Source organism: Nanorana parkeri, unplaced genomic scaffold (genome assembly GCF_000935625.1).
Source record: "Nanorana parkeri isolate BGI_ZX_2015 unplaced genomic scaffold, ASM93562v1 scaffold859, whole genome shotgun sequence".
NCBI classification, from domain to species: domain Eukaryota; kingdom Metazoa; phylum Chordata; class Amphibia; order Anura; family Dicroglossidae; genus Nanorana; species Nanorana parkeri.
Window position 1 is genome coordinate 42,497 of NW_017307127.1, and position 22,275 is coordinate 64,771.

The 22,275-nt window shown below is 42.7% G+C and overlaps 2 protein-coding genes across 7 annotated transcripts in view; both read left to right on the plus strand.

Moving 5' to 3' along the window:
• Positions 1–5,156, plus strand: part of LGI2 (leucine rich repeat LGI family member 2) — a 42,809-nt gene extending 37,653 nt beyond the window's left edge. For all 3 annotated transcript variants that reach the window (XM_018565563.1, XM_018565565.1, XM_018565566.1), the window contains 2 exons: positions 1,530–1,694; positions 4,026–5,156. In XM_018565563.1, the coding sequence (XP_018421065.1) occupies positions 1,530–1,694; positions 4,026–4,843 (983 nt within the window). In that variant the 3' untranslated portion in view covers positions 4,844–5,156. The remainder of the gene's footprint in view (positions 1–1,529; positions 1,695–4,025) is intronic.
• A 9,064-nt stretch (positions 5,157–14,220) lies between these two features.
• The window catches only part of CCDC149 (coiled-coil domain containing 149), a 44,217-nt gene continuing 36,162 nt past the window's right edge, over positions 14,221–22,275 (plus strand). For 2 of the 4 annotated variants that reach the window (XM_018565559.1, XM_018565560.1), the window contains exons 1-2: positions 14,221–14,365; positions 20,117–20,278. In XM_018565559.1, coding sequence (XP_018421061.1) covers positions 14,255–14,365; positions 20,117–20,278 — 273 coding nt within the window. In that variant the 5' untranslated portion in view covers positions 14,221–14,254. Of the gene's footprint in view, positions 14,366–17,761; positions 17,884–20,116; positions 20,279–22,275 lie in introns of those variants that run through there. The other 2 variants (XM_018565561.1, XM_018565562.1) reach the window with 1 other exon arrangement.

Genomic DNA, 22,275 nt, shown 5'->3' on the forward strand with positions numbered 1-22,275 from the left:
CAATCCCCCCCCCTTGCCCCCCTGTAGTGACGCCTATGTCAGGAACAAACTCCATTCGCATATACTTTATATACGTGCACAGGTGACTCAGTCATTCTCAACCAGGGTTTCATAGAACCTTAGGGTTCAGCTAGAGGTTTCTAGGGGTTTCTAGGGGTTTCTTGAGCTTTGACTGATTGACTTCCCATTTGATGGCTCCCACGTAGTTCTGGGGCCTATCTCACTCGAAAGAACCATCCGCATGGTATCATTATCTTTTTAGTTGTCTTTAAGGTTGATATTTTGACCACCACTGTTAGGGGGCATTATTCCCAATGAATGCCAAAGTAAGGTGCATTTTTCACACTGATCCCTGTTGAATTGTTTTCAGCAAGTGTTCCATTTGACCTGGAAATTCTTCCAGCGTTCCTCTTGGGTAAATAGGTAGTAAAAGGCTGCTTTAATCCAAACATCATGGAATGTATCAAGGCGAATGTTGATTGCCCAAGAACAGGATGAAGGCTGTAAAAGTTATAGACTCACTCTTTTCTGATTACATAATCCTATCCCTTGGTTTCAGGAGTCCTTAATAGTTTTTTTTATATTATAATTACGGCTTGCTTTCTTGTTGAAGCATTACAATCCTGGGAATTGCCATAAACTGAATAAGACTTGCATGGAAATATTCAGCTTTTTCCATGGGGACAGGAAGACTGCTACCCATATATACAAATCTGTTATATACAAGTCCCACTCCATATTCTGTCACCAGTTAAAAATTAGACAGGCCCAATATGCACCTAATGTACTTGTCCTGGGTGATTTTAAAACATGTCTTGTACATGCAGGGTAAAGAAACAGGTTCACTTTGATGGTGGCCTCAGGAATAGTACATATTCATTTTACTTTTGCTCCCCACAATTCTGTTTCATGACAGGGAGCAAAAAAAAAATGCAAAATTGGACATTGGGGATAATGTTACTCACTATCTTCCACCCATCTGACAGGCTGGATGGGCTTTGACAAAATACAGGTTCACTTTAACTGCAAGCATACATAAAAGTGCTCAGTTGAATTATGTATAAGTGAACATTTTTACCTGCCAATGCATTTATATTTATGTTATGCCAGTCTTGTGCTCTAACTCCCCTACCAGACTGCCAGAACCTCCCTCCCGAATGCACCACAGTTAAGTAATGCAACCTGGTCTAGGACCTACCTGAGCCTTTGAATTGACAATAACGGAGCATCAGAATCATCCTTTTGCTCTTTCTTCTAAGCATGTTCAAATTGTTGACTGACAGCACTGTGCAAAGCAATAAAGTTCTGACTAGCCCAATGTGCTGACCCTTCATCACCCAGTCTAAGTGCAGCCATGTAGTTGATTACAGGAGGCTGATATCGAGAGAAATTCAGGTTCTTATGCTAACTGTACATAAAAATACAGTTAATTTTTTTAACTGAATGCTTAAATGAATTAAATTGTGTTGTATCTCTCTGCAGTGACCACTTTACAGAATCCATGTAACTTCTATTAACTTTATTTGCAGATTTTGTTGTCCAACAGATATTGACCTATCAGTCTGTGTCAGTGGATACATTTCAGTATAAGAATGATGTATTTGTGTCAATAGCACAGCCAAGCATGGAAAATTGCATGATTCTTGAGTGGGACCATATTGAAATGAACTTCAGAAGCTACGACAATATAACAGGTACTCATAAAAAGTTATTCTTTCAAAAGGCTAAGTCAACCCTCACCTGGCATTTATAGACATAGATAGACGATAATAGTTTAAAGCTCCTGCTGATTTAAACACACTGACACTCCCAGATCCACCTCTCTGTATTGGCAAGAGAAATCTGCATGCCTATTTTTTTTGGCCTGCATCATAATAATTGCCTGCCCAAGTAAGGGGATGGGGCGGCTAAGAAGCATCTCTGCTGCAGTATAGAGCAAATGGAAATACTTTGTACATCCAGCATCAACCCCAAGGGGCTTACATTATGATCACTAGCCCAAAGCTATTCGGAGCAAGTTAAGCATTTTCAGTATAATTATGACAATTGTCAGGAGTCACATTAATAGTGGATTTAATGATTTACAATGTGTTGCATACCATTCACCTGCAACACCTATCATTCAGTGCTCTATCCTTTATTATATGTAGATTAAATGTTTATGATTCACAGTTTTTTCCAATCAAACCAATTAACGAACCAATCATCAGTTTGACTACTGAAGCGAATGCATATAGAGACTTGCCTTTAAATCATGCCTCTTAATCCGATCATCTTCTTCTTTAGTGTAGTTTTCGGATGTCCCTCCAGCGCTGGTGTGGGTCTCCGATCCAGCACTGACTCCTCTGTGCTTGCTGGCACTTCCTGTCCCATGGTGTCTGTGCAGGTTCACGCTGCTCCATATATTTACCTTGTGTCTCTCCTCGTCTCCCGGCCGAACATCTGAACTGCGCATGCGCCCGCCCCAAGATCCTTTGCGGCCGCCTGAGACTCTCCAGATGTTCGGATGGCAGCGCGCGGCGAGGACACAGATAAGTTTAAACCTGTTTGAAAGGGGTTTTTAAAAAAGTATTTGCATATATCTACTGCTTGCTAGCAGTAGATATATGCAAAAACACGCTAAGGGTTTAATAAATCTTTAAAGCCTATCTCCAGCCAAAGATTTTTTGTTGTTGTTTTAGATAGACTAGAGAGCTGATGACTTCTGTTTTATTGTTGTCTCTAGTTCCAGGTTTCCCCTCATTTATTGTATGGCCACCACCAAGACAATGCCTGAGGGGAATTTCTCCAAAAGGGCACATACATTAAGTAAACATAACGCCACTGCCAATTATGGCAAGGTCCCCATGCAGGTGAAATGTTAGCCTTTAAGTCGAAATGAGATGAAAAAGCTTGCTATACTTTTATGACAACGTTTACCATAATGACACCATTGGGCGAGTGTCTAGGGCAGCACCAACACCTAAAAATTGTGATAACTTTTTTTTTCTTAATTTGTTTTTCTCTTTGGCTACCTCTGGACATTTGTGGCTAAGTTCAGCAAAAGTACAGTAGGGGGTATGTTGGATGTTGAAAGGCCAGAAGGCTCTTAGTTTAAGAAACATGAAACCAGATCTTTCATTTGCTGGATGGTCTGTACTATTGCAATTGCTGTAAATTAGCTCAGACTGTATGCTGCCTCCGATAGGAAACTCTAGGATTCGTTTTTACTAATAGCACAAGAGGCAGAAATTGCACAAAGAGGTGTTATCATTATGGTTTGTCTAGGGCTAAATACTGCCATGGGTAGACATGTGGTGTCGCCCTTGTAACAAAATCCATTTAGCTCCTTGCTCTTTCACTTTCTTTATTGCTCCTTTCCCAATTGGTTGGCCTTAACCGAAAGAAGAAGAATATTTCCAGTCAAACCAGAAAGAAGGGCATGAACAAAGACAGACTTCTAAAGCTAAACTGAATTGTCAACAGAACTTTCATCAGCTGCTGTTTAGGGATTGCTAGAGAGATGTGACAGGAGAGAGAGAACAATAAAGGGCTTACAATGGCCTATATGCACAAATGCGGTTAGATGGAATAGTAAGAAGTATAGCATAGGTCACTTTGAATATGTTAAGTTGTATAATTTCATGGATGAAGTGATTTTATTGGGATTTTAAATCTTTAGGGAGTTAGTGCCATTGAACTTAGAGGATGGTGTGAGAAAAAGCATAACAGTATGAAATCTGAGATGTATAAGGCCTTTTTTGACCATGTACTGGTATCCAAACCTACATATAGTTGGGGGCATTGTAATCAGCATAAACAGAAACAAATATTTCAGTGAAAATATCTGCTTTATCCTAATCTGTATTTTTTTATACTGATCATTCTGACGTGGCTATCAAAGAAGGTAACCGCTGCTTATTATTTTTTTCAACATGTTGTCATTTTTTATTGTCTTATTTTAAATGAAGACCTAATAGTTGAAAGCCAGTTTAGAAATTAAAGAGTTCAGGAAATTAATCTTCATTTTTTATTTTTTTTAACAGGTCAGTCGATTGTTGGATGCAAAGCCATACTTATTGATGACCAGGTGTTCATGGTGGTAGCTCAGCTGTTTGGGGGCTCTCACATATACAAGTATGATGAAAGTTGGGCCAAGTTCACCAAGTTTCAAGACATTGAAGTCTCCCGTATATCCAAACCCAATGATATCGAACTTTTTCAAATTGAAGGTGAAACATTTTTTGTGATTGCTGACAGCTCAAAGGCTGGTCTGACTACAGTGTATAAGTGGAATGGGAAAGGGTTTTATTCCTATCAGTCTCTCCATGAATGGTTCCGAGACACTGATGCAGAATTAGTTGAAATTGATAATAAGCCTCATCTTGTGCTATCCAGCCGATCTCAAGTACCTCTTATTTTGCAGTGGAACAAAAGTACAAAGAAATTCACCCCCCATAGTGACATCCCAAACATGGAAGACGTTCTAGCAGTTAAGAGCTTCAAGATGAAAGATGAACTTTATATTGCATTGACAAGATTTATTGGGGACTCCAAAATTATGAAATGGAATGCAAAGCAATTTGTTGAGATTCAGGCTCTACCATCCCGTGGAGCAATGGCATTGCAACCATTTACCTTTAAAGATAGGCATTACTTAGCATTGGGCAGCGATTATACTTTTTCACAGATTTACCAGTGGGATCCTGAGAAAAAGACTTTTGAGAAGTTCAAAGAAGTCTATATCCAAGCACCTCGTTCATTCACAGCCGTATCTACTGATCGACGGGATTTTGTCTTTGCCTCCAGCTTTAAAGGGAACACTCAGATCTTCGAACATGTCATTGTTGACCTGAGCTTGTAACATGCCAATCAACATATAGACTAGGTCAACAAAATGTCCCAAGAAGAGAAACAGGAAAACAATGATGTATGTATGAATTGCATATCTGTACATACACCCAGTCTGCACTTTTGAGAGCATACTTTGGTTATTAGCATGACACTATTCATCTATCATTTTTAATAACTTTCAATCTTTTTGTAACCAATACTAAGTGACTGCTTGGGACGGATCTAACAAACATAGGCAAATATAGCTTTTGAAGTGTCAGAATAAGCTATTTCTGCAATATACAGATATTATCTGGCTTGCTATAAAGGAGCCTTTAGTAGTCAGTAACTCTTAAGCTAGGTTATTAATTCAAATTTGCAAAGCTCAATTTGGGAATTGCATTGCATGCTAAGATTCAAGCTACCTAAAAACCTTTAGCTGCTTATGTGTTGCCTATACCTGCTGACCAATGGTTTGCAGATTATCAGATTTTGTCATAGCTGCTTATGGCCAGATCAGAAAGATACGGCCATTCGTTGCCATGGCCGAACACTCATTTCAGTTTTGTAGCAGCAGCAGGGACCATATACTGTAAACTGCCACATACAGACAATTTATAACTTGTCCATTATGCCTGATTATTGTCAGTCACTTATTGATAGGGAGCAGGAAGGGGACAACTGTCTGTATTTTGGGTTGAAATGGGTTCATTTTCTGCTTTTTCCACTGCATATAGGCACCTTTTATAGCTGAAGAACAACATGAAAGCCAGATTTTGCTTACAGGATCAGCCCAACCAAAGCAATATTTCATTTACAGCTAGTCTTTAATGGACAGATGTACCCAGTGGCTTCTTATACTTTCAGGGACTCCAGCAGGGAGATCTCCCTGTGGCAGTTCCTGGATCTGTTACAACCCACTATGTACTGTTACTTCATCTGCAGGGAGAGGGGCCATCTCATTTCAGCCAAAGTGAATGTGCAGTGTGAGAATTTGACTACAGAGATCTAACCATCAGGATCCCCAACATACTTAAAGTGGACATTCAAATGTAAGGCTTGGGATCATTATAAGCCTCCCTCCTCTCTGTTACAGATTTGTACGTATTTTTTTGGGAGGGGTAGCTGTACCTTTGTTTTTGTTTTGATGTGGTTCACTTCCTTACTCATCATCTAGGTGAAGATGATGTACACTTGCCCCACCCCTTTCAGCAGCCGTCTTTGATTTGGGAGCCACCTGTCACTGTCTAATCACTCCCAAAAACAATCCCAAATCCAAGATGGCAGTGCAGGAGAAGAAAAAGATGAGAAGACTTTGGGTTGTAGGAAGACAGCGCTGGACCCCATGGGATGGCAGGCATGTGTTTTTCAAAGGTTAGCTGCTACAGCACATGTAGCTGCTGACTTTTAGTTTCTCTTTGAGAAATTGCAATGCCATTTAACTCTTCAGTATCTTCCAAAAGCTAAAACTATCAGATTTGGTTGGTCTGACCCTTCGGCTGTACAGTAGAGGTCTAAAGGCATGTATACTGCATTACTTACAACTGTCTTTTTCTTGAAAAAATATTTCTATGGTTGAATTTTTGTATGCTATGTTTTCTATAGTTCAGCTAAAATTATATTTGGAAACTGTCTGAAGATATTGTATTTCTCAATAGCTTAGAAAACGATTATAATATTGATAACAGGCAGGTTAAAATGCATAGCTTGTACATTTCCTGCTATACCAAAATGTAATTTTGGTAATGTCTACAGTTACACTGTAACATTTGAGACAGTATCACTTTTCTAGCATGACCCACCCCAAAAACAACTAACAAAAAGATTTACAAGTGCAAACCCTTTCAAACTGACTGATGACATTAAAGTTGTTTCTTACTGAAGGGTGGTGCTGATATGCAAGTATCAACTTCAACTAGACGGTTAGTTCTTAGCGCCTCTGTTTCCTGCATCTCCAATTTGACCCATCACGGTGAAAGCCAACCTCAGTGACCGCATGTGAGACAAAAGGGTGGAAAGGACAAGTGGCATTTACCATCCTAAAGTTGGTATCTGCACATTACAGCGCTTCTGGGGTGCTTAAAGGTGCCCATTCACCTTACAATTATCTGCAGATTTTTTTGTCTGCGATCCCATTTCCGTCCGAAAAATTGGCCGGTTGATGGGAAGGGCACACCCTCAATTACTGTACAACTGGCAGATTTTCGTCTTTCAAGCAGGCTAGAACATTTTCATCTAGTTGGACGAAAATTGATGGGTTAGTGGTGTTTTTGTACAACAAAAATCTCAAGATGAAAACTGCACATGCTCAGATGAAAATCTGTTCTTTCGATCAACGAAAATCGGACAATTACCGTGTTTCCCCGAAAATAAGACACTGTCTTATTTTTTTTTTTTGCACGAAATAAGACACTAGGTCTTATTTTCGGGGGATGTCTTACCTGGCTGGGGGAGGAGTGGACGAGGTCCCGGAAGGCGGCGTGCTGTTGACAATCCCGGCGGATGTCGCTTCCTTATATTACAGAAATCCCTGAAGATAGTGCTAGGTAGTAGGTCTTACTTTCGGGGAAACACGGTAGTAGTGCTTATGAACGTTAATTGCGAACTACATTGATCTGTGCATGATGGGCTGTTTGAACGAAAATTGAACGAGGGTGAGATGTCTGGACAAAAAAAAGTTGTGCAATGGTTGTATGGCCACCTTTAGAAAATAAGTGAGGCTGTGTAAAGCAACCTGGTGGTGCCTGCTATAACAGAGAGGTTTACTACAGTTACACCTAGTATAGAGCATGTTTATATTTGGGGTTAATGTTCACATTTTGCAAGAAAAAAAAAACCTTATAAATGCATCACAATTGCTGACACATTTTGTTTAGCTCAATGGCTGCTGTGCGATTCACTGTGTGTGACTGGTAGGTACAATAAGGTTAAGTGATTCCAGTGGCCATTGTTCTTTTTGGACGTACAGGTTTCATTGCATTCACACAAACCAGGGAAATCTGAAAATGTGGGTACGAAAAAAAGGATACAAAAGATTTATGGAATCTGGAAACACAAGAATAATTAAAGTTACCCCCAAGCAAAACCTAGAAAAATGAAGGCGCGATGTCTACTTGCTCGGTACCTACATTTTTCACCTGGACTGAAGACCACCTTAGCTCTTTTGTTTGCATATGTGGTGATACAAGAAACCCTTCTTTTGATATAGGAGAGGTATCCCCAAACACACCCATAGAAGGCTCATTGCTTTCAAGTTTCAATCACATAGGAAAAGCCTGATATAAAAAATCAATATATAAAAGTTTCTTGCAGATGCCCATCAGATTTAAGCTTGCCATGTATTTATGAATGTTATTCATGATACAGGTAGGTAGTAGTAAGTGAGGGTTACAAAGCAAGGGCTTCAGAGAAAAAAAATACCCCACAATGTCCATGTGGTGTGCTTTCTGGAGTCTGGCTATAATGGATTTCCTAGATTACACAGAATCGAGAATAAGGATAACTCTGAGAGAACTTTCTCATTGTAGCATAGTTGTAGTGTTTTGTGAATAATGTTAGCAGCTGACATTGGTTTCACATTTTGGCTGAAGCTGCTCTTAAAATGGAACCCTAGCTAAAATGTTTTGTTTCCCTATATTTGGAGGTCTTTCATAACCATGACCCTTTAAATTACTTGAAATATGAAATTCAAAAGCTGCTCGCATGCACTGTCATTCAACAGAATTCACCAGTCTGTGGTCTCTATTCTAAAGGTGAAAGGATATCTGTCCACTGGAAATAATGATTTCCTACATTAGAGGATACATCACACCCGGCTACCTTTAAACGTTCATTTAGTATAATAAATGCTGGCAATGTTGTCAGCAAATGTGCACCAGATCTGGACAAACCCAGGCAGGAGCATGTTCCAGGATACACCCAAGGTTCATATAAAGATAGAGAATTGTCAGTAGGACGAAACATGTGAACAGTACACTATCTATCTGCCTTCCTTTTAGCTCAGAACCAGACCAACTATTTGTATGGAAGAGGTATCTCTGAAAATGGCCATGTTAGACAATGTTGTAACCAATGATGCATCAAACTGACTTGTGCATAGGATATGTAAAAAATGACAAGTCCATCTTAAAACCATAAAAGGCTCATATGGTTTCAATTCTGCATGTTCATCAACAGACCATGTCATCACTATATTCTGAGCTGTAAGTAACACTTGGATCTTTCCTTCCTGGCTTGAAGGTGGGGGGTGTTGGTATGGAGCTTGCTGCCCTCTAGTTGTATCCATTATGTTAGCATCAGATATACAAATTCTAATCTTGCACACATACACCCGCCAAGCTAAACTGCTTTGCATTATTTTTACCATGACCATCACCATGACCATATGACCATCACCATGACCATTTGACCATCACCATGACCATTTGACCATCACCATGACCATATGGCTACACAAATCATGCACAAAGCTGTTGGTGACATTTAAACTGTCTATATTCCAATAAGCAATTGTACATAGGAAGAGAAATTTCACAGTTCATAGCCTCATTTAGGCTGTAGATACTGTGCTGGGGAAAAATCATCCCCTTGAGATCCAGTCTGGTTGTCACCCAGGCTGGACATCAAACATGTCTTCATCTTTTCATCTCCACTACATGTCGGGTAGGAAGATTAGAAGTTTACAAAAGAAAGATAACATTCCTTGTTTTTAGTTAAGCTCACAGGGAACATCAACTGATATTTTCTGTACTTGCTGAAAATATTAGTACTTAGCCTGACAATTCAAAACGAATGCAGCCACCACATCTCAGGACCGTTAGGCCCCTTTCCCATGTGTGGCATCTGTTCTGATCAGCAGGAGATCCATTCACAGATCCCCTGCTAATCAGAGCAGGACAGAACGGATGTCACTCCAAAGCAGTGCCAGCCATACCAGTGGCAGCTTAGCAGTGCCAGTCACACCACTGCCAGGCAATGCAAGTACCAACCAGAACCAGTCATGTCTGGAATTAGCCGTGCAACAGTTATTGAGTGAGCAACACCCAGAATTGTATGACCCAAGTCTGCCCAGCTACTGAGCCTCCTTTAAAAAAACGGAAGTGTGGCCACTGCTGGTCACTTCCCTTTACTACATCACTTTACCCTGTAACATACTCCCCTACTTGCAGGGCATTTTGCAAGTGTTTTTGACGCCTCCCTAATGCATTGAAAATGCCTTTTTAACACTACAGGCGTGTTAATCAGTGTTGCCCTTTCATTAAATTCTCCTCACACTTTTGAAAGAACTCTTATCTTTTTGCGCTTACAGTCATCATGTTTCCAAACATCCCCAACTCTCTCAGCTTAGCTGCCCTGAACTTCCTGTCCAGTACAAGATCACCAGGGACTGAGCAGTCTGCAGCAGCTGTCCATCTACTAGCTTGGAGAAGGTAAGAGGGATGAGGGGGAGCAAGGAGCAGGAGAGAGGTTTGCTTTGCTGTGTCTTCGTGTTTGTCAAGACACACACAGCTTACTAGCACACACAAGGGTCGCTCCTTTAACGACCCTGCAAGGTAAAGGAGCCACCCCAAAACAGGATATCAGGGACAACACTCAGAGGAGCAGCTGATCCTGCAGGGAGCTAAAACTTTTAAACATTAAGGAGCAGCATCTATTGTGACTGATCAGTGTTTGAAATAGTTTAAAAGTCCTTTTGCCTTTAATAAGCTTTAAGGCAGCCCATCTTTCTTTTTATTAGGGTTACCAATGCACCACAAAGCAGGGAAAATAGGACCTGTGCTGTGCTTCGGAAAAACAGTCCTATACAATGTAAGACCTATAGGCTGAAGAACACTGAAACTAATGCCCAGTGCGGGCCAGACTTTGTTACAACTGCTACAGTCTGTATGTAACTGAATCTTATACCTATCCACAGTCATGGCGATGTCTTATCAGCCACTTGCAACATCACAAAAATGCTTATGATCAAACATACTGCCAGAAATATATATATAATGTGTCTCACTGTGTGGGTGGACTTTAAAATTATCCTAAAAAAAAGAACAGAATGCCATTTTTTTTATAAATCTGTCTTTTGTCCACTGATTCTCAGAAATATTGGCAGTTTATGCATCTTCTTTATTACAATCGAGTAATGAACCGTGTATAAGGGCAGTGAGTATACTCTGAGGTGAATTGATCAAAACTGGAGCAGACAAAATCTGCATCAGATTTGCATGGCAACCAATCAGCTTTTCTCTTCAGTTTGTTCAGTTAAGGCCTCAGTCACACTAGACACAGTGCTTTCCGGCCCGATTCTGGCCAGAACGCACTGCATCGCATTGCGGCCGGCTCACTATGTTATGGGGCAGGAGGGGGTGTGACGGTCCATTGAAGTGAATGGTACCATAGCCACGCCCTCCGGCCGCAATGCGATCGACCGCACGGGAATGCAAGGCACATTATGCCTGCGGTCCGGTCCAGTCCTAACAAAATGCTGCAAAATGCTGCAAGCACTATTTTGTTCGGACCGGACAGCAGGCAAAATGTGCCTTGCGTTCCTGTGCGGCCGATCGCATTGCGCCCCCTCCTGTCCCACAACATAGTGAGCCAGAATCGGGCCGGAACGCACTGTATCTGGTGTGAACAAGGTCTAAGACTTGAAAATGAAAGAAAGAAGCTGATTGGTTGCCATGCACATCTAATCCAGATTATGTCTGCTCCAGTTTTGATCAATTCCCCCCTGTGTGTTTTCTTAGTTTATTCTAATCCTAATCTGAATGTACCATGCAGAAAACAGCATCCCCAGGTCAACAGCTGAGATTCCCACTTTAAAAGGAGATTTGCTACATTTTCTAAAATGCACTAATGTAAATGTAGTTTATATAAAAGAACAGTTTAATACAGATTATATAACCTAATAAAACATTTTACGATTGTGTATATATATATTTATCTTTTTGGTACATTAATATGTTTTTAGTGGTATGCTGGTAGGAATCTATGCACTGATACAAATAAAATAATTACACTTCAGTGATGTCTTGGTCTTTTTTTATGTCCAATAATAAAACGGTGGTGATGATAGGGGATGTACATACTTTTCTCTGGAATTAAATGCGTTTTTCTTTCCCAGCACTATTTGTTTTAAAATCTAGGCGTGCCTATAAAATAGAAGAAAGGAAAAGTATGTATTGCCACGATGAACCACGTTGAACCAATCAGAATTTAAATGAACAGCTGAGCATGCGTTACGGTACACAGTTTGTATTTATGGTGAGGAGCAGTGGTTGCCTAAATTCCCTAAAAGTGGAAATTGGGACGTGTTTTTTCACCTGCGGCTGTCCTTACCGCTCATCAGTGTAACTTTAACACTATTGTTCTGCAGCCAGTATTACTCCTATATCTAACAATAGAGGTCTATTTATAAAGCAGAGAATATGACTTTCACAAACATTCTCTGGTGGAGAATCATTCAAGTCCACCAGAGCAATTGATTCTCCACCAGCGAATGTTTGTGAAAGTCAAATTTTCTACTTTATATGTAGACCCTTATAGAACCAAGGCTGTCCCTATAATGAGGCACTCAGGTGGCATCTTTTTGGGTTACATGGGGGGGGGGGCAGGCATAGCATCAATAATCAAACCTACCAATCAGCTAAATGGACTAATGCACATAGCTGAACTAACTTCGGGCCAACATTAGGAGCCAGTTAGAGTCTGCTGCAGTGCACGGATGCTGAAAGGGAATGCACTTACAGCAGCAGAAAAGAAATATGACCTTATTAACGTGCTTCTGCTCCTTCAATGTCCAACAAGCAGGCTGGGGGTGTGTTTTTGACCAAGCTGCAGCTAGAGGCCTAGGATCTGGCTGTTCTGTCTGGTAGGATTTCCTGGATCACAACTGTGAAATGACTGGTAAATTATTTGGCAGTAAGGCTGGGTTCACACCTAAGCGTATTGAATATGCGCGTTTGTCGCGCGTTTTTACTGCGATTCGCGGTAAAAAAACGTGCGACAAACGCCCGTTTCCGAGGGCTACTTGGCTGTATCCCAATGGAAACACGAGACCAAAACGCCCCAAAGAAGTACATGTACTTCTTTGGGCGTAGGCCGTTTTGTATCGCGTTCGGACGGGCGGAAATATGGCAAGGTGTGAACCAGAACCATTGAATACAATGGGATTTAGATGTTTGAGCGTTTTGTAGAGCGTTCGTCGAGTGTTGAACGCGCTACAAAACGTTCAGGTGTGAACCAGGCCTAAATAAGCATTAAATAAGCTTTTACACTTTGGAAACAGTTCGATTCTTTTGCAAATATACTGTGCATAGAAGAAATATTGGGCAGTTTTAGTCTTATCAATGAGAACAACAACAGTGGCATGATGAGTAGTAGGGAGACTGGTGTGGTACCCGAACTGATCTGGTTTTCAGGGCTCAGGAAGCTTCCTAGGGGGCTCAATGCAGTATTAACTACCCTATGGAGACTGAGCTCTAACACAAAAGTTAGGCAGAGAAGAATGTCACCAGCACACCAAAATCCTTTTAGGATAAGTAATTGTTAATTTTATTGCACAGTTTGTCAGTTGAAAAACAAGTGCTTTTGGGACCTCGCAGGGTCCCTTCATCAGGCTCAACATCATTGTCGACGTTGAGTCTGATGAAGTCCCGAAAGCGCTTGTTTTTCAACTGACAATCTGTTCAATAAAATGAATAATTGATTATCCTAAAAGGATTTTGGTGGGCTGGTGACATTCTTCTCTACCAAACTAGTGTGATAGCGGCGCAATCCGCAGTCATTTCAGCACCCATCCCTATCACTGGGATTTCCGGTAAGGAGTGTGACAAGTTCTTCTTTACAACCTGAGCTCTAACAAGCCTGACAATCATACCTGTTCTTACCCAAACTTTTTTTGGATAGAGCAGTTAATGGTTAAAACTTATGTGAATGTTGACAATGTTGTTTCCAGGACAGGAAGCGAGAAGAAATCTCTCCAACAGGGACAGAACAGCAGGTCAAACTCTGTGTATTGCTGTCTGAATCTGCTGGAGACTTTCCTTTATTTCCTGTTCCACTGCCAACGTCATCACAGGGACTGGAAATAAAAGGAAATCTCCTCAAAGGGGCAATAGACATCAAGCTGACTGTTCCCCCACTCTGTCCAAAAAGAAAAAGAAGAAAAGTAAGTAAGACATTTGCAAAGTATGAGAGATAAAGCAGCAAGATTTAGAAAAGCGTAGAAAGATTTGGTAAATGTATAAAATGAAATGAAAGTGTGGACTATTCCAGGTTACATGCAGACATATGGGACACGGAGCGACCAGTGACAGGTAGTATAACAGGTTTTTCATACATGCTGCTTGCATACCCCTCCCTTGCCTCCCTTGCAGGGATAGGTAAAGCTGACGTAGAACAAACACAGTACAGGTAATGGTGATCCGGCTCATGAAGCAGCAGTTTATGGATGACTGGGGCGTCATATATTGGCCACTGTGCAACGCAGAATCCAGCAAAAAGACTGCCAGCCATGAATGATGATCGCAGAGAAAGTGACTGGCAAGGGCTGGTCAGTGAGGTGAGTACTGCATTTATGTATCAAAGTAATGACGGGGTTACAGTACGGCCAGCACTTCACATGCAAACACAGTTTAGCTAAAACTAAGCAGGACTTGCAGTGTCAGTCCTATATAATCCCTTCTAGGCTTGCTTTGGCCTTGCAGAGTCTAGAAGCAGCAATCACAAAATCCAAACTCAAGGCTGGATATTGTCCGGTCAGCGTTAGGTACACATTAGCTATGGTGCATTTTGGGCCCATTCTATTCTTTGAAGCTGGATGTGATCTACTGACAGGTGGAAGCAAACATACTTACTACTTATACTGCATGCAATTTGTATGTATATACATACAGTACATGTGTAACTATATATATATACAGACATTCCAACATGCAAAACCTTATTTCAGGGAGGTTCCCGTCTCATTTCAGGGAGGTGCCCTTTCTATTTCCTCTGCCATCTGTTGTGGAACTACACATTCCAGCATGCCCTGTCAGAAAGTAGATGGTAGTGTTGCTAAGGGCAACCTTTTGCAAAACAATATTAAAAATATATGATTATGATGGATAAGTGCATTTTAAGGCAAACATTTATTTTGTTTGCACCTTTGCATTTACATAAGTAACCCCCCTCCACAGATGTTTACTTACCTGGATCTGATGGCTGCGGCCTTCAATGTTTGATTACATCCTGGCAGCCGTTCGCGATGGCATCAGAGAGGCCCGGGGGGCAATTGCCACCCTGCCCCCCGGCCCAGTCCGCCCCTGTCCTGGCTGCAGCTGTGCGTTACAGCTCAATACACTACTGTGAGAGAATCCCTTGCCGTCTTCTTTCATCTGAAGCCCCCCAATTCATGCCAGTGTAAATGCCGCAGTCAGCAAACTATTGTAGACATTGAAATCCTCAGTATTTACTTCTATTGCATCTCATGTATTTAAAAAACAACAAGAAATCTACAGACGATAGCATACACATTTACTGATTAATTTTATATTGACTTCTATAAACACATGTCCTGTTCTGCTCCTCTAAATGGCATTGCAGCTGGGACTATACAGCCACTATCGGGAAGGAGATCATTGGTGATTCGTGATGACGGGTATAGTGTATGGTTGCCACTTATTCTTCCAATGAAACCCGAACACTCTAGCGGCGCACGGAAATTTTTTGGGGAGAATGAGTCTAGGCTTATTAATATTTAAATAACGCCAATAACTTTAAAAAAATTGGGGAGAAACTTTAAATTTTTTTCCTATTTTTTTTTCACTTAACTTTATTGTTATCATAGAGGGGGCTAAGAAACCCCTCTATGTGATAGCAAAAGAGGTGACAGGTCCTCTTTATGGAGACATCAGGGGTCTCCAAGACCCCTAATGTCACCTAGGACCCCCCTGAAGAAGCTGATGAAGCAGAGATATGCTCCATCAGCTTCTTTCCAGCTTCTGAAGCTGGAGAGTGACACGAGAATGCGGAAGTGATGTAATATACACCACTTCCGCATTCTGACACCGGAGAGGGGACAGGAGGGAGATCGTGAACCGACCTCCCTCTGATCCCCTGTGACAGGCAGTAAGCTTGACAGCGGGAGGGGGGAAGCCGCGGAGGGGTGCACATCACGGGACCTCATACAAGCGAGCCTGTTTTCAAATAACGAGCATATCCCGTGCGTGCCGCGCAGTGCGCCCGAGTGGGCGGATGTAACAGGACGTGGATACACGCCCAGTTACATCCAAGAAGGTAGTTAATATGTAAATATCACAGTCGAGACAATTCTCGCCCGCACGGGATCGCAGGGCACATTGTGCCTGCGGTCCGGTCAAAATAGTGCTTGCAGCATTTTGACCGCACCGGACCGGACCACAGGCACAATGTGCACTGCGATCCTGTGCGGGCAATCGCATTGCGGCCGGAGGGCGTGGCTACGGTACCATTCACTTCAATGGCCCGCCACGCCCCCTCCAGCCCCACGAAATAGTGAGCAGGCCGCAATGCGATGCATATGGTGTGAACGTACCCTACAGGTAGAGATGCAGCAGCACCAGGACCCGGCTGTCGTTTCTGAATCTGGTTTGTTGTGAAAGTGCCAAAACCAGACACTCTGCATCCTAATTAAAGAGCCAGACAGTGATATAAAACCTAAAGGGCCCATTTACACTGCTGCTTCATGGTAATGCGTTTGCTACTGTAATGCACACGTAACATACACGACACACGTAACATACATGACACACATAACATACATTACTGCTCATTTTCAATGGACTGTCTTAAAGTCATAATAAAGTCAAAACGTGTTTAAACTATTTGAAATGCTGATGGAATCATTTACAATGGATGCTGGTCTTTGATGGTTAAAAGTTTTAGTTTCCTGCAGAATCAGCTGGCCCCCTCAGCACTGGTCCTGATATCCTGTTTTAGGGTGGCTCCTCTCCCTTGCAGGGTCCTATGGAGCCACCCTCGTATTTTAGCGGTGTCCCCACAGACACAGAGAGGCAAGCCATTGCCCTCCTCCCCCTCCTTCCTTGTCGTTTCTCCAAGCAAATAGATGAATGGCTGCTGGAGACTGCTCTGTCCCTTGTGACCGTGTACTGGACAGGAAGTTGGGGAAAGCTGAGCTGAGAGAGTTGGAGCTGTTTGGAAACATGGAGACTGTAAGTGCTTGGCCAAAAATATAAAGAGATAATTTGCTGGTCGATGTTTATTCGTTTGATCTGGACTCAGTACTGGAAAAAAAAAGTTTAAATCTATTTTAATGCGCAACGTAACGCATCATCGCACAGCAAAATGTCTGGGTTCATTTTCCTGAGTTGCGTGCGTTTTTGATGCCCGTCTTTTCTCATGTGTATTGCAACATCGTGCATTGCAGTGAAAAAAGCAATGCATGCACTACCGCCAAGAGGTGTGTTGGAGTGACATTCAATTGAACGGCAACACAACACACCTGACGCATGTTACTGCATGCTAGGTGTTCTGTGTGCTGTGTGACAGCGTGCACAAAAATTACTATTTTTTTTAATAGAATTGTACTGATGTGTGGCCGGCCTTCCACTGACCTGGAACAAGGATGTAGATGAAGAAAGTCATAGGAAGGTCAGAAGTCTTTATCTGCATGGCTGTTCCAGGTCAGAGTATTGAAGCCAGGCATCCCTGACATTGTGCATTACCCATGATGCCCTGTGCAGTCAGTAGATCGCCATGTCTCCTCTACAGTCATCACAATGAACATATAGCAGGAGCTCAGCTGGCAGTAATCAGGCTGATAAGATCATCAGCGCAGTGACTGTCCCTGGTGACGTAATTGGTGCCGAGGAACCCTTCCTGACCGGGAATAACTCCCCCCGCTCGTTCCCTGCTATCCTTTCTTCCATTGGCTACCGGCGGATCCAACCTGGAGCAGGGACGTCGGATGGGTGACAGTGCGCATGCTCGAATCCCGGAATCCAGCGGCTGGGTTGGAGGGGTGCTGCAGGTAGTGACCGGGGCAGCATCATGAGAAGCGGAGGAGGGGGAGAGGCAGATGATGGCCGGGACTGGGAGGTGAGGATGATATGACGGTTCCTGCACTCCTCTACACAGTGCCTGTCTCATGCAGATGGAGGGCTACTCTGGTAATGCTGCAGAAACATGACAGCTGCTGCTGTGCACCATGTATGACCGGGTCATGTACATTACATTCTGCATGGATGCAGCAATCAGCCTGAGTGTCCACTAAACACCAACATGCCATGCATGCTCATAGTCCATCTTCTGAGAACTACTAAAAGAGTGTGTGTTGTGTGACATTCTGTATTATGATTATTGCACAGGATTTATATAATATGCCACCAGAAGAAAGACGGCACAGTTCCTATACAATTCACGACAAGAGGGTTAGGAGGGCCCTGATCATAAGAGCTTACAATCTAATGTCCTAGAAAGATTATTTCTGATATCCTCAGTCTCAGGTATGTAACGGGTACACAGTGCAGTGCTCCAGGGGATGCAATCACAGCACAACATGCAGGGATTCGGACCATGTAATGCAGACCACAGTGGCCCACTGTATAACATATAAAACAATGTGCAGTGGACCAGATTTTGTAAGATGCAGTAAAGTGTACAGAACCCACTTGTCAAGAGTATGTAGTGTACAGAGTGCAGAAGTCCAGGGTATGTAAAATACATCACAGAGTACAATGGTCAGTGGATAAGTCCCCTTTATGTTGGGGTTTATTGGTGATCAGAGGAGAAAGACCCCCCCCTTACATTGTTTGCCAGTGGAGATTTGTACACCCTTAAATTGGTGGTATTGGAGATGTGTACTGTCTTACATTGGTGGTCAGTGGAAGGCATGTCCCCTTATCATGGTGGTTTAAGTGTCGCCTTATCGTGCTGGTCAGTGAAGAAGGGCCCCTTATTTTGGTTGTTAGTGGGAAGAAGACCCCCTTACATTTGTGGTCAGTGGGAAGAAGACCCCCTTACATTTGTGGTCAGTGGGAAGAAGGCCCCCTTACGTTTGTGGTCAGTGGGAAGAAGGCCCCCTTACGTTTGTGGTCAGTGGGAAGAAGGCCCCCTTACGTTTGTGGTCAGTGGGGGGAAGGCCCCCTTACGTTTGTGGTCAGTGGGGGGAAGGCCTCCTTACGTTTGTGGTCAGTGGGAAGAAGGCCCCCTTACGTTTGTGGTCAGTGGGAAGAAGGCCTTCTTACGTTTGTGGTCAGTGGGAAGAAGGCCTTCTTACATTTGTGGACAGTTGGAAGAAGGACGCCTTACGCTTGTGGTCAGTAGGAAGAAGGCCTCCTTACGTTTGGGATCAGGGGAAAGAAGGCCTCCTTACATTTGTGGTGATTTGGCTAGAAGCCCTCCTTACATTTGTGGTCAGTTGGAAGAAGGCCTCCTTACATTTGTGGTGATTGGATCGAAGGCCCCCTTACATTTGTGGTCAGTGGGAAGAAGGCCTCCTTACATTCGTGGTGATTGGCTAGAAGGCATCCTTATGTTTGTGGTCAGTGGGGGGAAGGCCCCCTTATGTTTGTGGTCAGTGGGGGGAAGACCCCCTTACGTTTGTGGTCATTGGGGGAAGGCCCCCTTTTGTTTGTGGTCAGTTGGAAGAAGGCCCCCTTACATTTGTTGTCAGTGGCAAGAGGTTGTAACCCCCTTTATTCTATCCAAAAGTGGAAAAAAAACAATTTTTGGCTTCAGTTCTACTTTGTTTACTTGCTGCAGTTTCCCCAAAAATATTTTTGCACTAACGTTTCACTTTTACCAGATGGACTGCGATGATATTTATCATTTGGTGTTGATAATTTTATACACAGTTTACTCCAATTAAGAACTTTGAATTGCACAAACCCGTAGCCGTCTGAACTCTGACTTCTGTTTGGCTGTCATAGTGCGCTGCATATTATTAGCTTTTATTGTAGATTCTTAAAGTGTATTTAAACCCAAACGCACATCTTTAATATACTGCAGCTTACCAGTCTTTAGATGCAGTGGCTGCTTTAGTTTTAATTTTTCAGGCTAAAAACATGCTCAGCGAGTCTTGTTGATGTTGCCAGAAATGCAATTTCCTTGCCTCTTCCTGTGAATTGAAAAAAACAATACAAAGCACATACAATGTTCTCTTCCTTTTGTAAATTACACATTCCACTATTACCCATTCCCCTAAAGGCAGACAGCCTGAAGTCCAGCCTGTGTGAGAACCATTGCTGCCTCCATAGACTGCAGAGAAGTGAGTACAGCCACAAAGGGACAGGAAGCGTGTTATTTAATGGCTTTTCTTTCCTTCTTTCAGTTCCTCGTGTGTAAAAGGAAGCTTGAGAGCAAGAAAGAAGCTTTACTCATCCTTTCCAAAGAGCTGGACACATGTCAGCAGGAGAGGGACCAGTACAAGCTGATGGCGAACCAGCTACGGGAGAGGCACCAGTCTTTGAAGAAGAAGTATCGAGAGCTCATTGTATGTATTGTCATTTTTCCTTGATTAGAAATCTGTGAATATGTTCTGTATATCTCCTGATACTAATGAAGGAGTGGACAATTCATTTTCTCGAGGAGCCACATGAGAAATTGGGACTACTGTGGAGGGCCGAATTAATTAACGCATGTGCTGAGCAACGGACCAACCGTGCTTTACAGTGCGGCAGGTGCATTGCGTTGCCGTTCATTTGAATGGCACCCCAAATGGACCTCCTGACTGCACTGCGATCAATCGCACCGAAACGTGCGGTACCCCAATGCTAGGGTTGCATCAATATATAGGCCGCTGAAACATATCGGCCGAAAATGGCACTTTTGGCATAATGCGAAAGTGCCATTTTCTGGCGGATAAAGCGGTGCATCCATCCTATTCTCTCCTCTGTCGAGATCCACCCAGCTGCGTGAGTGACAGCTGGCTTTGCCTATCTAAAGGCAGAACCAGCTGTACCCTCCCCCGTCCGTTCTGCCAGTCAGCGCTGGTGGATCAGACAGGGGAGGGGGAAATCCCTGCAGGGAGCCGTGAGTGACAGTCACGGCTCGCTGCAGAGAGATGATCGAAAAGTGAGCAAGTGACGGTATGTGTTCGCTCACTTCCCGATCTATTGAGCCGACCTGTGACAGTCTCATTGTCACAGGTCGGCTAGAACTATGAGGCCGAGTGATTTTCACTCGCCTCCTAGTTCTCCTTTTTAAGCTGTTTTCTTACAGCTTTAAAGTAAATCTGTTACTTTGTCCTACATGGATTTGCCGAAAGGTGGCATTCTAACAGTACAGTCTACATTGTTTGCTCAGCACAGACTTGATGGTAAGCTAGGCTTGGAATGTGATATTGGCTTTTTTGTCAGTTCTGGCTCCACACGGACCTTTGTGTGTCTAAAGCTGGCCATACACCTATAGATTGTCTGTGGTCAGATGGAAAAAGTGCAACAGATTCCTCCATCTACGCTAAACTGTGTGGCTGGAGGAATCTCCCACTGGGCCAAGCTTCAGTATCTTGCTAGTCGGCCCCGCTAGCTCTCAAAATACCTGAACAATCTGATTGGACGCAGGCATTGTTCAGGTGTTTTGAGAGCCAGCAGGGCCGACTAGCAAGATACTGAAGCTTGGCCCAGCGGGAGATTCCTCCATCCACACAGTTTAGCATAGATGGAGGAATCTGTTGCACTTTTTCCATCTGACCAGAGAAAATCTGCAGATTATGGTATGGCCAACTTTTGGCCAAGACTTCATTTGAGCAGTGAACTGTATAAACCAAATTTACCATGTACGGTTTACAAAAGATCCTAATTACTGTATGACTGTGAAGGTTCTCATTTATCCGGGTCATGGTGTAGCTAGTAGTAGTTAGCCACATTTAACTGAATTTGTTCTGCAATGCTCAAGACCTTTCATAGCTCATACAATTGAGTAAAAAAAAAAAACTGGTTTATTTTCCTAAGATTCATCCGAACTGACGAAGTGGCTCGAATAGGCTGTGAAATGTCTTCAACGTTACTGAAAAAATCCAGCTGAATGTGACTCGCTACTAGAAGCTTGAACATAATTCCAGTGGTTCAGTTAAATAAAACTTCTTTTATAGTATAATAAATATACACACATTGTCCACTTTATTAGGTACACCTGTTCAACTGTTTGTTAACGCAAATATCTAATCAGCCAATCACATGGCAGCAACTCGGTGCATTTGGGCATGTAGACATGGTCAAGACAAACCAATGAAGTTCAATTTTAGCATCAGAATGGGAAAGAAAGGTGATTTGAGTGACTTTGAACATAGCATGGTTGTTGGTGCCAGGCAAACTGGTCTGACTATTTCAGGAACTGCTGATCTACTGGGATTTTTGCTGATATCCATCTCTCGGGTTTACAGAGAATTGTCTGAAAAAGAGAAAATATCGAGTGAGCGGCAGAATGGCTAGTGTGTTTCAAGCTGATAAATGCAACAGTAACTCAAATAACCACTTGTTACATCTGAGG